At 51.7% G+C, this 15553-nt stretch overlaps 1 protein-coding gene across 1 annotated transcript; it reads right to left on the bottom strand.

The window, feature by feature from the left end:
- Positions 1-12325: 12325 nt before the first annotated feature.
- Positions 12326-15472, bottom strand: PRDX5 (peroxiredoxin 5). Its single transcript, XM_065937632.1, has 6 exons — positions 15113-15472; positions 13791-13925; positions 12981-13112; positions 12870-12908; positions 12683-12744; positions 12326-12571 (listed from the first exon to the last, which is right to left on the bottom strand). The coding sequence occupies exons 1-6, from the start codon at positions 15296-15298 to the stop codon at positions 12466-12468; spliced, it is 660 nt and encodes a 219-aa protein (XP_065793704.1). The 5' UTR covers positions 15299-15472; the 3' UTR covers positions 12326-12465.
- Between the last annotated feature and the right edge of the window lie 81 nt (positions 15473-15553).

The raw sequence follows: 15553 nt of genomic DNA, 5'->3' as shown, positions 1-15553 counted from the left end.
GTGGCAGCTGGAAGTGTGAAGTCCAGAAATTATTCATGTTTCATAGATTTCCAGACACTTTATTTCTCACATGTCAATCTCTAAAGTCGGGTTATATAGTAGAGTCGCTGGCTAGCTGGCGGCACTCCTGACATCGTTGTCATTGCCTGCACATGCCCACACTTCAAAAGCGTCCAACCCTGCAGAAAGGGCATCAGCAGCCTGGAAGAAAACCCCAGAGACAAGAGCAGAGCACTCTTAACCCCAGGCTCCAAATGGTGGAGGCTCCCAGTGGAGGGGAACCAGATTTGTCAGCAACACTTCCGAAGCAGGAATCCAGAGTCAGCTTGCTCTGCAGACATGCACGGCTGGCTTAGGACTCCAATGGCTACTGGCGGGTTTCTGCCTGCAATGCATAAGACAGGGGTTCAGTCCCTGGGTCAGGAAGATCCCCTGGGGGAGGGAATGGCAACCCACTCCAGTATTCTTGCCTAGAGAATCCCATGGACAGAGGAGCCTGGTGGGCTACAGTCCATGGGGTCACAGAGAGTCGGACAGGACTGAGAGGCTAACACTTTCACACTTACACTTATGAATTGGGGGGGTGCAGTGGTGGGGAAGAGTGCTCTCCTGATTTTCACCTCACAGGAGTGGGTGACGGGAAACATACCAGCATCCCGCCTCTGTCAGATTCCAAATGTAAAGGAGTTTTCTGAACACCATAAACTATTTTGCTTCTATTTTCCTTTTTATGTGTGCATTCGAATTATGTATGATGAGAATCTATGTCTAAGGCAAAAAGAGCTCCTTCGGGAGGTATAAAATAAAGAGTCTAGTGATGAAAGAGCCTTGGGACACAGTTAACTGGCACCATTCCTCTTTTCTTTAGTGGCAGCTTTTACCATTGTTGACATTCTGGATTTGCTTAAAACACAGGGCCATAGTGAAAACACAGGCTTATCACGAGCCAGTCCTGGTTACAAGTATTTTACGATTACTGACTTATTTGCATAGGTCTAGGTTATGAAACACGGAGAAGGCAATGGCAACCCACTCCAGTACTCTTGCCTGGAAAATCCCATGGACGGAGGAGCCTGGTAGGCTGCAGTCCATGGGGTCGCTGAGAGTCGGACACGACTGAGCGACTTCACTTTCACTTTTCACTTTCAAGCATTGGAGAAGGAAATGGCAACCCACTCCAGTGTTCTTGCCTGGAGAATCCCAGGGACGGGGGAGCCTGGTGGGCTGCCATCAATGGGGTCTCACAGAGTCGGACACGGCTGAAGTGACTTAGCAGCAGCAGCAGCAGCAGGTTATGAAACAAGGATTGTGGATTATCTCCAATTCACAGAGGAGGAAAGTGAGACTCAGAGAGGTTAATAACTTGCCCAGAGTCACACAGCTCTCAGACTGTAGCCTGACTGGGCAATGGGAAACTGCTTGGAGTTGTTAGCAGAAGAGAACATCTAGTTGTTTAAGCCTCCCTAGAGGCATCTGGAAATGCAGATAATCCTCTCAGAGGGCTGTTAACGAGGATTCCACGAGCTGGTGCCCGGCCTAAGCGTTCATTAAACGGTCCCTGGTGTGGTTATTATCTTTAGTGTTAATAATATCAAGTATCCGTCCAGATTTGACCCTCTGTGAATCTTACACCTATTTGCATCCCTCAGGGATTCCAGCCCAGGAATCACTCTGGAGCGCCTTCTCTGGGTTAGCCAAGCGTGGTAATGTGGTAACAGGGGCCAGCAGCCACGGGCCCCTGCCTTGCCCAACACTCTGAGTCACACCCTTCTTCCAGCCTCCTTGGAGGCTGGGCCGTGTCGCCCCATTGCTCTCGCTGATTGCTCTCACATTCGTCACCCCAGACATGCCCGGCTGCACCTCAGTCTCTCAGTCTGGCTCTATGACTTGGTTCAGCTGAGTCAGCCAGAGGGAGGCTCTCATCAGCGGACAAGATCCTGGAATTTCAAGGCTTAATTAACCATTGAGGGATGCTCATCAGAGGCTGGCTATCCTCATCCTTAGGCTAGATTCTTCCTTTAAAAAATTGTTCAAGGACTTCTCTACTGGTCCAGTGGTTAAGAATCAGCCTTGCAATGCAGAGGACATGAGTTTGATCCTTTTTTGGGGAACTAGGGCCCCACATGCCCTGGAGCAACTAAGCCCATGCACCGCAACTAAAAATTGATGCAAATAATATATTTTTAAATGTTCTTTAAAACAGTGTTCAGGTGCATGATCAAAATGTAAAGAAGGATTTCCCTGGTGGTCCAGCGGCTAAGACTCCATGCCCCCAATGCAGGGGACCTGGCATTCAATCCCTGGTCAGGGAACTAGATCCCACATGCCACAACTAAGAGTTCACATGCAGCAAATAAAGACCCTTCGTGTTGCAATGAAGACTGAAGATCCTTGCATGTGCAACTAATACCTAGTGGAGCCATATATATATATATATATATATATATATATATGATATTACAGGAGGATTCTTTACCATCTGAGCCACCAGGGAAACCCCCTTTATACAGATATAGATGTGTATATGTATATATGTGTGTATATGTGTATGTGTGTATATATGTGGTATATATGAGCTTGTATGTTTGTATATATGTGTGTGTATATGTGAATAGTGTGTATATACGTGTATATGTATACATGTGTGTTTAGGTGTCTGTGAGTATATGTGTGGTATATATGTATATATGTCTGTATATATGTATATATATATGTGTATATGTGGATGTGTGTATATATGTGTAATGTGTATATGTATATATGTGTGTATATCTATATATGTGTGTACATATATATATATCAAGAATACATTAGTATATGGAGAAAAAAATTAAGTCATTCTCCCTTTCATCACTCCTAACTCCAGTCCCCAAGGCCCCGTTAGCATTTTCTGTGTTCTTTCTGAGATGCAGCTGCCCAAGTCTGTCTATCAGAGGTGGTCTATCAGAGGTGCACACAAGTGTGCACCTCCATGCTTTGAAATATATTTCCCAATCTGCTTCTCTTCTGTTCAGAACTATTGGCCTTGGTCTTTTGAATGGCTGCATAGTATTCCATGACATTATCCCATCATCATTTCAACTATCTCTTTTTTTAAATTAATTTTTATTGGAGTATAGTAGCTTTACAATGTTGTGTTAGCTTCTGCTGTACAGTGAGGTAAATCAACCGTACGTATACATAGATCCCCTCTTTTTCAGATTTCCTTCCCGTTTAGGTCACCACAGAGCATTGAGTAGAGTTCCCTGACCTTGTACAGAAGATTCTCATTAGTTATCTATTTTATACATAGTAGTGCACATATGTCAATCCAATCTCCCAATTCCTCCCATCTCCCCCACACACTTTCCCCTTCCATCTCCCCCACACACTTTCCCCTTGGTCTCTACTTCTGCTTTGCAAATAAGTTCATCTGTATCATTTTTCTAGTCAATTGTCTCTTATTGACAAAGATTTTAAATATTTGCATCTTTTGGGTCATAATGACTGCTCTTCTCAAATATCTTTTTCTGGAGGTTTTTAAGAGGGTTGGTTCTCACTGCTGCCAACATGTGGACCCCAGAGACAGGCAAGAAGCAGAGACAGATGCATGAATGGACAACATCATCTACTGCCTGCAACCTCCTCCCTCAGGACTCAGCTTCCCCAGCTGCACAGAGAGGGACTCCCACTTCCCTCTGGCTTTGAATTCTCTGGATATCCCTGGTCTGACCCCAAAGGCCAGAGGCAGGAGCGTTCTGGAGCTCTGGGAAATAGAGGTCAGGGAGGCCAGGGAAGCTGGCAACCAGCTTCAGCCAGAGCCCGGGACTGACCAGGGCTGAGTCAGAGAGGAGCTTTTTCTCCCTGCCTATGGCAAGCCCAATGCCCTGCCTGGCACCCCAGCAGCTTGGCTGGGGCCCAGCTCCCTAGCCAGATGGTTAAGGGCCCCAGGCTCAAGAACTAAAATCCTAAAACAGCCTCCAGGGACTTCTGGGCACCTGGCCCTCTGGTGTGGGGTCTGAGGCATGCCCGCCTCCCCACCCAAGTGTCTGGGAAGGGGTGGTTTTCCCACTCCCCATTTAGGGGTGGAAATAGCCAGAGCTGGACAAGAGCAGAAATGCTCAAGGCTGTGGCCCAGATGAGCTGCCCAGGTGGGAGGAGGCAGCGGGAATCCAGAGCCAGAGAGGCGGGGTCCAGGGCCACCTGCCAAGCGGGCCAGATGCCCAGGGACTCGGGGTGTGGCCCCAGCACTGAAGAGGGCCTGGTGCAGCCCGGGTCCCACTACCTGACCCTCAGACAGCTCTCCCTCCTCTCCCCAGGGTGCCCCCCAACTCCTGGGGCCCCTACCTTGCCCCAGGCCTCTCACCAAGCCTGGCTCCCTGACAGCAAACCTCCTGGTGGGCTCCGCCTGTGACCAGGGAGTCGCTGGGAGACACCGACTGGCTCATGACCCTTCTGTTGGACTTTGAGTCAATTTCCAGAGTTTCACATGACCTCCGAGGCCCTGCAGGGCCCCCCAACCCTACCTCCTCAGCCGCACACCTGCTCCAGCTTCCTCAGTCTCTCTGTCACTCTCAGCACCTTTGCGTTTGCTGTTCTCCTAAAGAATCTGCCTTCCGTGCAAGAGACCCTGGTTCGATTCCTGGGTCAGGAAGATCCGCTGGAGAAGAGATAGGCTACCCACTCCAGTATCCTTGGGCTGCCTTTGTGGCTCAGCTGGTAAAGAATCTGCCTGCAATGCAGGAGACCTGGATTCGATCCCTGGGTTGGGAAGAACCCCTGGAGAAGGGAAAGGCTACCCACTCCAGTATTCTAGCCTGGAGAATTCCATGGACTGTATAGTCCCTGGGGTCGCAAAGAGTTGGACACGACTGAGGGACTTTCACTCTCACTTTTCAGCCTGGAACAACCCTGTCCACCCAACACATCCATACCCTCTGCCTCCCTTGTCTTGCTCCTTCTCACCCTACTGGCGTCTCTAAGGGCCTCTTTCTCAGAAAAGATCTTCCCTTTCTAAAGGAGACTCCAGTCTTTCTGCGAGGGCTTCTCTTTGCCGTGGCTTCTCTTGTTGCAGAGCACAGACTCTAGACACACCAGCTTCAGAAGTTGTGGTGCATGGGCTTAGCTGCCTTGTAGCCTGTAGAATCTTCCCAGACCGAGGACTGAACCCGTGTTCCCTGCATTGGCAGGTGATTCTTAACCACTGGACCGCCGGGAAGTCCTCCCCTCGTAGTCTTCCTCCACTGCATCTGTCCTTGTTTGCTCCATCTGCTCCCCACTAGATCAGAAGCTCCCAAGGCCAGGGACGCCATAGGGTTGTCCAGGGACATGGTCTGGGCCGAGGAAACCATAAGAGTGACAGCGTATGCTGACAATTTGCCCATACCAGCTCTGGCCTTCATACGTGTTCATCAATGTGAACACATATGATGTGTTCAATGCCCTCTACAGCCATAAAATACAGATGCTATTATTACCATCTCCCTTTTAAGAAGAAACCGAACACAGAGAAGGTAAGTCACTTGCTTCAAGCCACACAGCCAGGAAATGATTTCGAGCAAACTGGACTCCTGTTTCAGAGATGTGGAAAGTGAGACTCAGAGGGGTGTGAGGGTCAGTAGGATGACTGAGGGTAAACCCCAGACCTCACTCTGGGAGTTGCTGCTTCTACCCCCCCCCATCCCACTGCCTTGTTGCTGCCTGGTAGGAGGGCAAGGCTGGCGCCCAGAGCCCGGTTAGTGAGTGCGGGGAGGCCCAGCGCCAAGCCCCGAGGTTGCCTTGTAATTAAAGACGCACTCATCAAAGACAGCTCCAAGGTACCATTAAATATTCATTAAGCAAGGAAAGAATAAATCCAGAAGGTAAAACGGGTTGGCGCACTGTGGGGTGACGAACATAAGAACACGTCCCCACAAGACAAGTAACTGGTTCTTAAAACGGCCTCAGGGTTTCCAGACACCGGTAAAACCACCAGCGCCCTTTGACCCAAGCACTCTCGGCATCTGGGAACATGCCCCCAGGAAGGAGCCCAGGAGGAAAGAAAATCAGGAACGTGTCTGATGTTGCTCCTAACCAAATCCCGGAGGCGCGCAGATGTCCACCAAGAGAACTCAGGGGTGCCTGAGGACAGAATCCCCTCCCCTGGGCTGCTCAGTCCAGGACGCTTTCACCTGCCTCACCTCTAACCTTTACACAGGCTGTTCCCTCTACCTGGAAAGCCCGTTCCACCTCTGCTCACCTGGCTCTTGCCTAACCATTTCTTTAAAAGAAAAACTCCATTTTTTATTTGATGTATTTATTTCAGGTTGTGCTGGGTCTTCTTTGCTGCGCTCTGGCTTTCTCTAGTTGCAGTGAGCAGGGTCTAGGCTTTGTTAAGGTACACAGGCTTCTCACTGCGGTGGCTTCTCTTGTGGTGGAATACAGGCTCTAGGAAGGTGGACTTCAGTAGTTGCGGCTCCTGGGCCCTAGAGCTTGGGCTCAGTAATTATGGCACACGCGCTTTAGCTGGTGTGAGGCACGTGGAATCTTTCACATCGGGGACTGAACCCATGTGTCCTGCATTGGCAGGCGGATTCTTATCCACGGTACCACCAAGGAAGTCTGCCTAATCATTTCTTGGCCGCAGCTAGAAGTCCCTCTCTCCCTTCCTCTCCCCCATGGGAAGGGCAGGTAATGGGCAGGTTCCTTCTGTGACACCCCAAACAACCTGACCGGTGCTGCTCCCTCGAAGCTTCACCACACTGGTGGTAAGCGCTCACCTGGAGTGCTTACTGGCGCCCTCTCCAAGACTGTAAGCACCTGCAGGTGGGAACCAGAACTGCCCTGGAGCCGCCCAGACCAGGAGACCTGTGCTGGGAGTCATGTCTGGTCGTGGGGCTCGCAGGACTCATGCCCGGCTGTGTCCCAGAGCCCCGCACGGTGCCTGGTGCGGAGGTTACCCTCAACGAACAGTGGCTGGATGCAAGGTACTGATGTGATGCTGAGGGTTCCCCAGGGCAAGCAGAACCCCTGAAAGTCCAGACCTGCTTTCCTAAGTACACAGAGACACACATGCATTGCGATGCTCAGCGAGATAAGCATCAGCTTCATCTTGGATGAAGTCACTGAGATTAAAAACCCATCTCAGTAGCGGTGATGGCTGAACAACTTGGTGAACAGATTGAAAACCACTGACTTGTTCATTTTTAAAGGGTGAATTTTACGATGTGTGAATTATGTGTCAGAAAAAACCTTCATCTGTGGACTTCTCTGCTGGTCCAGTGGTTAAGATTCCGTGCTTCCACTGCAGAAGGGCTTGAGTTCAGTCCCTAGGACAGCTTAGTATGTGCCCTTGCCAAGGCTGATGGAAGCAGCCAGAAAGTGACTCTGTCCCTTGGGAGGCCATGAAGCCCCTAAAGTCTTCTCTGCTCAGAGGCAATCCCCCCATGTGGCCCACACTGTTTGTTGTCCACTCCAAATCCTTTCTCAGTTAATAATAGAATCATGGACTTTTTAGTTAGACACAAGACAGTGTGGAATAAAATCAGTGTTTCCCATGTGACTAAGTTCTGGCCAATGAGATTTCAGCATAAATAACATGGCCGCTTCCAGAAAAACTTTTTTTTTTTTAATTTATTTTTGGCTATGCAGGGTCTTCATCGTTGTATGGGCTTTTCTCTAGTTGCGGTGCACGGTGCATGGGCTTCTCGTTGCAGTGGCTTCTCTTATTTCAGAGCACAGACTTTACAGCACGTGGGCTTCAGTCGTTGTAGCACATAGGTTCAACTGTTGTGGCTTAGTTGCTCCATGGCACGTGGGCACTTCCTGAATCAGGGATCGAACCCATGTCTCCTGCATTGGCAGGCAGATTCTTTACCAATGAGCCACCAGAGAAGCCCCAGAAGAATTTCTTAAAAGACAGCTCTGGCAACTACAAACTGGCACTTGATGGGGGTGCTTGCCATCTACCTCTACAAGGATTAAATCCTGTGCTGCTATAGCTGCTGACCTTTAACATCCCCTGAAAGGAGTTTAGGGTGGAGAGCAGAAATGAAACACTCTGTGCTGGGGAAATACTGGCAGGACAGGTCTTCAGACGGTTAGATATTTCCAGGAGCTGATTTTATGAGCCCAATTCTCGTATCTCCTCATATCTAGAAAAGCACTAAAATCCTTCATGATGATGACTGTTTATCGTGACTAGCAGGAAAGCTACATGAGACTAGCAGAAACCTTATAGAAAAAATATGTGCTTGATTGCATGTACTCTTCTTTCATCACAATCACATATATACTGTCCTTCCCTCCACCTCTTTGGAGTAGTTTCTCAGAGTTATCTGAGATACTGTCTCCTGGGCCACAGTCCTCATTTTGCCCCAAATAAAACTTAACTCACAACTCTCACACTGTGCTTTTTTTTTAAGTCAACAGCTAGTAGGGGCCTTTTATCTCCTGTTCCCCATTTCCTCCATCCTGCTGGCTGGATTTTGACTGTGATAGCTGGAACTCAAGCAGCCACATTGGATTGTGAGGTAGAAGTCACTTGTTTAACACAGCAGAGCAGCAAGACAGAATGTACATGGGTTGGGAATAATCATGGAGCTGCCCTACTAGCCCTATGTTATCAACCTTCCCACTGTATGTCTGTAAGCTAAGCCTCTATATTAAGTCACTGGTATTTACATCACTCTCAAGAAAATCTAGTTCTAATTCAGAACCACTGTAGTCAAATTTGCTTCCCTGGTGGCTCAGATGGTAAAGAATCCGCCTGCAATTCAGGAGACCTGTGTTCAATCCTTGGGAATTGAATCCCTTGGGAAGACCTCCTGGAGGAAGGCAGGGCAACTCACTCTAGTATTCTTGCCTGGAGAATCCCATGGACAGAGGAAGTTGGTGGGCTACAGTCCACAGCGTCGCAGAGTTGGACACAACTGAATGACTAAGCACAGCACAGCACATAGTCGAGTTTATAGTGAAACAGTGAGGACCAATATCCAAGAAGCTGAAGAGAAGATAGCTTTCTGTCTGCCTCCTTGCACTTCTTTACTTCTTCCCAAAACACATGTTAAGCAGGTTACTTTATCTGTGTTTAAATTAAAAAAAAAAAAAAATCCCAAACTCAAATGGGAAGAGTTGGTGCAAATATTAATAATGTAGCACGGGATTCCCTGGCAGTCCAGTCGTTCAGGCTCATTTGCTTCCACTGCAAGGGGCAGGGGTTCAATCCCTGGTCGGGGAACTAAGATCCTGCACGTCATGCGGTGCATCCTACATAAGTGGAAAAAAATAACATAGCAGACGATGTGCATGTTTGTGAACACCAAAAAGCTATGCATTTACACAGATGTTACTAAAATTTGTCTAGAAGTTATACAGACACACATGTACATACACACACAGACACACACATACACATTTTCCTCTGTCACTCCTTGATGCCTGTGCAGCTAAACTCCAACCATGATCAACAGGGTGTGTTCCCCTGGGGCCAGTAGCCTCCAGGGCTCCCAATCATAGTGCCTGCATGGCTGCAGCCCAAGCCTACTCTAGGCTAGAGAGGCTGGGACCCTCTCCAACTCTCTCTTGATATCAGAAGCTCAGGTTTGATTCTCTAAGAGATGACAAAGATTCCCCCAGAGATATCTTCCCAGCTCCTTCACGTGAGCCTCTGAGTGCCAGGCAACCTAAGGAGAATACTGGGGGCCTTGCCCTAACAGCATCACTAGTCCCATTATACTGATGAGGAAACTGAGGCCCAGAGAGCCACAGAAAGTAATCACCAAGGACAGGCCTGGGATTTGGCCTCTCTGCTACCTCCCAGCTCTTTCCCTACCAACATGCAGGCTGAACGGTGCAGAGCAGGGTTTTTTTTTTCTTTTTACAATCATTTATTGGGCACTTACTGTGTACTAAGCACTCTACCAAATGCTTTAGGTAAACTGTCTCATGTGTTCCCCACAATGACCCTATGAGGTCGGTTGGATTATTTCCACTCTAAAGATAAGGGAAGTGGGGTCAGGACTTCCCTGGTGGTCCAGTGGTTAAGAATCCGCCTGCCACTGCAGGGCACACAGGTTCGATCCCTGGTCTGGGAAGATTCCACATGCTGCAGGGCAACTAAGCCCGTGTGCCACAACTACTCAGCCTGTGCTCTAGAACTCGGAAACCGCAGCTACTGAAACCTGCACGCCCTAGAGCCTGTGCTCCGCAACAAGAGGAGCCACCACAATGAGAAACCCGAGAACCACAACTAGAAAGTAACCCCGGCTCGCCGCAACTAGAGAAAAGCCTGCCCAGACATGAGGTCAGGAGTGGAGGGACAGAGGCAGCTGAGTGGCATCGATGGAGACTGGGCTTGCCCTGACGGTGAGGAGCTGCCAGGGCGGCCTGAGGTCTGCTGGGAAGGCGAATAGGGTGCAGCCCGCGGGGGGCCCCCTTGACCCACCGTCTACACCAGCAGACCCCAGGCTCTGAGAGCCCAGCTGCCAACTCACACGCTCACTTCTCCCTCGGGCTCCCGGAGCCTCCAGACCACTCACCAGGGTGCACGCAGTGACCATGGCGGGAAGTCTACATGCAGCTCGGTGTCCTCATCTATATGATGAGAAAATTGAGAGATGGTGTCTGAAAAGAAAGGGCCTTCCTGCCATCCAGTCCAGGACAGCACTGTGACCTAGGGCTTGGCGGCGACAGGTCACACGGGCTTGGGAGGGGTGGTCAGCCCGCTCTCCTGCCCCAGCCCAGGACTCCTGAGGGGTGACAGGTTGTGGAAGAGAACTGAAGGGAAAAAGGTCAGTGGGTGGGCTGGCTCAAGCAGGCTGAGCAGCTGTGACCCCTGTAGGGAGGCTGGCCCCCTCCCGAGGGCCCTCCTCTCCCCAAACCACCCACCCCTTAGACCTCCAGCCAAGTGGCCCCCTGGACTCACGCTTCCAACACCCAAAGGTCCCCTGTCCCAGCCCCCACCTCCTGGACACTCAATCATCAGTCCTGCCCCATGCTGGCCTCTCCTCTGCCTCCCGCCTGTCCCTCTCCAGCTCTACCCGCACAGAGGAGTCCAGGTATGAATCTGACCTGTCACTGCCCTACAGACATCCTTCACTGGTCTGAAGGGCCCGCAGGGTGAAATGTAAGCAGCTCACAGGGCTTCAAAGGCCACCTGCCCTCCTAGCATTCCCTCACTCAGGTGCTCCACCACCTTGGGGCTGTTCTGCCCTCTGTAACTATGGCCACATCGTTCCCTCCACCGGGCGCACAGTCCCACTGCCTCAAGGGCTGTGTCCTCCAAGATGCCTTTCCTTGTTCTTTCCCGAGATCTCTCAGCCTGCCATAGCCAGCTCTGCACTGCCCTGAGCCTCCCCAGATGGCCTGGAAGGCCAGGGAGAACCCTTCGGAACATGGTGCTGACGGGGCCCCGAGCAGGGCTATAAAGCTCCCCAAGGCCAACTGACTGGCTCAAATCCAAACTCCTCTTACGTGGCTGGATGAGCCAGGTCCACTTGTTTAAATTCTCTAACAGTTCACACCGCCCAGGATCGCGTGAGGATTTTTAACATACCTCAAGCATCTGCCTCCCTTAGACCATGAGCTCCTAAACACAGCAGGTGCCTAATAATCAGCCTGCTTCCAAGCACAGGGCTTCCCGAGGACAAGAGGCAGAGGCCCAAGGGCAAGGCCTGCAGACAAAATGCTCCTCAGCCTCAAGCCCTGCTGGCCTCCCTGACTCCCCACCTCTAACAACAGACAACATACTCACCGCTGGGCCAACCTTACCAGCGTCTCCTCTCTTCCATAGCTCACCTAGGCTCTGCCCGCGGGGACCCTGCACCACCCATCACCTCCCACCCCTGGGGCTGAACCAGCACTGGCTCTGCCGATAGAGCCCTTTTTGCCCATCAGATGATCCCAAGGCGCCAGGGGCCCTTCTTGGGATGTGGGTGCTCCCAAAAGGGGTTCAGCAGAATTTGAGAGTATGTCTGGGCTGAGGTTTGGCCCAGATGAGGGGGGGATGCCTTGGGCCAACGTGTCCACCCTGAGGTCTGCAGTCAAAATGAGATCGGCCATCATCCAGATATCAAATACAAAAGGTCACAGGCCCTAGCCAAGCTCGGGTCTGTCCAGGGCCTTCCCCGAGGAGCTCCCGCGGCAGGACCACGCCTTCCCTCACTCTTCAGACCACTGGCCCTTTCTTAGCTTGTAGATGGATGCTTCATGACACCTCCCTCAAGAGGCCTTCTCTGACTGCCTCCTAAGTTAAATCAGAGTCCTTTATGAGCCCCCACTTCAGCCTCTGCCCACTATCCTCACAGTTGGACTGTCAGTGAGGACTTGCCTTGGGCAAAGCAGCAATTCAAAACCAAGGAGACGGACATGAACCAGAAGTGTTTATTGCAGAAATTTGGCCAAGATTTCAGCTAAGTAATCACAGGTGAGGCTAGGCTAGGGCCCTCTGCCCAGGATTGGGCAGGTAAAACAGGAAACGGCCAAAGGAGGATATCTAGGCTCCAAGCCTCAGAGCTGTGAGAGGATGTTGGGGGCCAGGCTGCAGGTGAGGCCTGTGCCATCTGGCTCCACGTTCAGGGATTTGACGATGCCATCCTCTATCACCATGGAGAACCTGCCAGAAAGAAGGGTCGGGTCAACGTGAAACAGCCTGGGCCTGGAGGCTGGCAATGGAGACAGGCGGGGTAGCAGGCGAACGCCCCACAGGGGACCCTCCCACTTTTACCTTTTCAGTCGTTGATTCCCAAAGAGATACACCAGTGATTCATCAAGTAACAGATCTGTCTCCTGAAAGGAGAAGCAGAAAAAAGGTCAGGAACCCCCAAAACAGGCCAGGTCCCCTGGCCGCTCCCCACACTGGCCGTGTCCCTCCAAGTCCCTGCTTCCAGGATGAAGGCTGGGAGTGCACTCACCTTCCCAAAGGTCCCAGTGGGGTCTGCCAGAAGCCGAACCTAAGGAGAAAGCAAAAGTCACAAAAAAATCTTCACCTTGGCCCCAGATCCCCTGCAGGATCCATAGCTCACCTTGCCCTCTGCGTTGTGGGCACGTGCCCACTCTTGAGTCACAAAGACATCATTAACCGTCAGACATGCCACCACCTGGACCCCCTTGGCCTTCAGAGCGCCAGCCTGCTCCACGAACCCTGGCAGGTGGGTCTGGGGAGGAGAACCAGAGAGTTAGCAGGTGGATAACTGCCTCTGCTCCTCAGCCCACCCTTCGTCTCCAAGCCCTCCTCATTTCCCGATGTCAACAACTTTGATCAGACAATGAGAACTGTGTAAGCCACAGTCCCTTTTTGCTTCCCTAGTGGCTCAACAGTAAAGACTCGCCTGCCAACGCAGGAAATGTGGGTTCGATCCCTGCATCAGGAAGATCCCCTGGAGAAGGAAATGACAACCCACACCAGTATTCTTGTCTGGGAAATCTCACGGACAGAGGAACCTGGCGCCCTACAGTCCATGGGGTTGCAGAGAGTTGGCACAACTTAGCAATTAAACAACAACAACTAAGAAGCTCGGCTCCAAATTCAAGTGTTCCTTGGTCAACACCATGAACGTCCCATGAACAGGACTGTCTCATTCACCCGAGTCCCAAGTCCCTTCCACAGCCCCTGTCACCTAGCAGGATCAAAGAGAGGCATTGCATCACCTTTTCTCCTACATCCCTACACTCACAGTCACAACTTATTTCTTAAAAACCTGATATGCTTCTTTAACTGTCATATCACCTACGTCCCATTGGTACAAGCTGTCCCAGGACTATGCAGGACTCATGAACAATACAAACATGCATACAAGATCCCGACTGCTGAGCCCCAGAAGTGCAGGCCTCACCTTGGAACAACCAGGGGTAAAGGCACCAGGGAGGCCAAACAGCACTCCCTTCTTGCCTTTGAACAGCTCTGCCAGGTTCACCTTGTTCCCAGGCTCCTTTTCAAATACCTCCACTGACGGAATGGCATCTCCCACCTAGAAGGAATGACTCCAAAGTTAAGGACAGGGGCAAGGCAGCAAGGGCGGGGTGGGGGTGCCCACAGAGGGCTGAGTAGCCCTGCCTGGTTCCGTGGAGCCAGGGTTGACACCCAGCAGGGAAGTCCACCGCTGTCAGAGCTTCCAAAGGTCCCTTTCCTGCGACCAGCTGGTTACCCCACATCCTCCAAGTTTCAAGGTGGCCCTATTCCTCTTAAGGGCCAGTTGGTGACCACAGAAAAAAGGAGAGACGGCCTCTCTGGCTGTCGCAAGAGATTGAGTAAACAAGCTGAATTACAGGAAAGAAGTGGGACAGAGCGGCAGGAGGAGGCCCTGACAACCCGGAGGGAAAGGACGCCGGGCACGGCTGAGTGTGCCACATTCAAGACGGGAAAACGGGAGGGCAGCAGAAGGTTGGGGAGCAGGGTGCAGGTCCCTACATCCAGCAGGTAGAAGTATAGAAGGACTCCCTTCAAGGGGGAGGGATCAGTGTTCCTGGGAGTGTGTGCGGGCTTCATGGGCCAGAAAAAGTAGACAAAAGGAGCAAAGTCAGGGGTGAGGGTAGAGCCTGAAGAAACCCAGCAGTGGGTGGTAGGATGAAGTAGGAGGAGGGGATCTCAGAAGACTGTGAAGCAAGGGGGAGCCCCAAGGAGCTGGGGATGGTTCCAGAAGATATGAGGGCTGAAAAACTCAGCAAAAGGGTGCACTGGGGGAGACAAAACAGGGTTCTAAGGGACATCACCTGTTTCAAAGGATGGGGAGAGTAACACCCAATAACTTGACAAAAGCAGTGGGAGGGCGTGGAGGAGGGCACCTATAGGAGTTAAAAAGAGTAAAGGAGATGGTTCCATAAGGTGGGGAGAGCCATGATACCCCACTTGAAAATGGTGGAGACTCATCACAGGTGTCCCAGAGTTGGTGTGGCAGGGAGACGAGAGGAAGGCCCGAAAGCCTTGAGAACTGTTAGAGGAGATGGGGCACAAGACCCCTAAAACTGGCGACATCGTTGCAGCCACGGGGGTCTTGTTGAAGGAAACAAGGGGAACGGACGGCGGGAGGAGTCTCTATGGCAGCGGGAAGGTAAGAAAGATGGTGACTTTCCCCCAGACAAGCAGGACGAAGGGGCGTGCGGAAATGAGTGGAGCTGGGGAGGCAAAGAAATCAGGCCTGGCTGGGCCCGCGGTCACCTTGATCGGGGCCATGGCTACAGCAGCGCTTCTGAAACCTCGGACCCCGCCAAACGTCCACTCGAGGATTCTTTCCAGGCACCCTCGGGATCCCGCCGCTGTCGTTGACGCACTCTCAACGATGGCCGCCCGGGACACCACCGAGCCCGGTCTGCAGCCCAGGACGCGTAACCACCCCAGACGCATGCCGAGTCATAAACTCAGAACAGCCCCGCCCACGCCTCGAGGCTGAGGTAGAAGACTGGGTGGAACCGGAGCGCTACGACCCAATACTGCGAAAGCAGAGCAAAAGATGGAACGGGGGCTTAGGTTACCTGGCCCCCCGCGAGGCGCCGCCACCGCGCAGGCGTGGACGGCGCACGAATGGGTGGGGCTTCCGACGAGCTCGGTGTTAGGGGCTGGATCACCGGCGCGCGTGCGAGCGGGCGGAGCTTATTTGCA

The sequence above is a fragment of the Muntiacus reevesi genome, chromosome 5 (assembly GCF_963930625.1).
Source record: "Muntiacus reevesi chromosome 5, mMunRee1.1, whole genome shotgun sequence".
In the NCBI taxonomy this organism is placed as follows: Eukaryota; Metazoa; Chordata; class Mammalia; order Artiodactyla; family Cervidae; genus Muntiacus; species Muntiacus reevesi.
Note: the sequence above shows the minus strand (reverse complement) of the source record. Positions and strands in the feature narration are given on the sequence as shown.

What these genes read in the sequence shown, in the direction of transcription:
- PRDX5 (XM_065937632.1), bottom strand. Translation starts at nt 15,298, where the DNA reads ATGCGTCTGGGGTGGTTACGCGTCCTGGGCTGCAGACCGGGCTCGGTG. An exon ending in TAGCCATGGCCCCGATCAAG is followed by an intron (nt 13,926 to 15,112) that starts GTGACCGCGGGC and finishes CATTCCTTCTAG; the next exon opens with GTGGGAGATGCCATTCCGTC. An exon ending in GGGAATCAACGACTGAAAAG is followed by an intron (nt 12,572 to 12,682) that starts GTAAAAGTGGGA and finishes TCTTTCTGGCAG; the next exon opens with GTTCTCCATGGTGATAGAGG.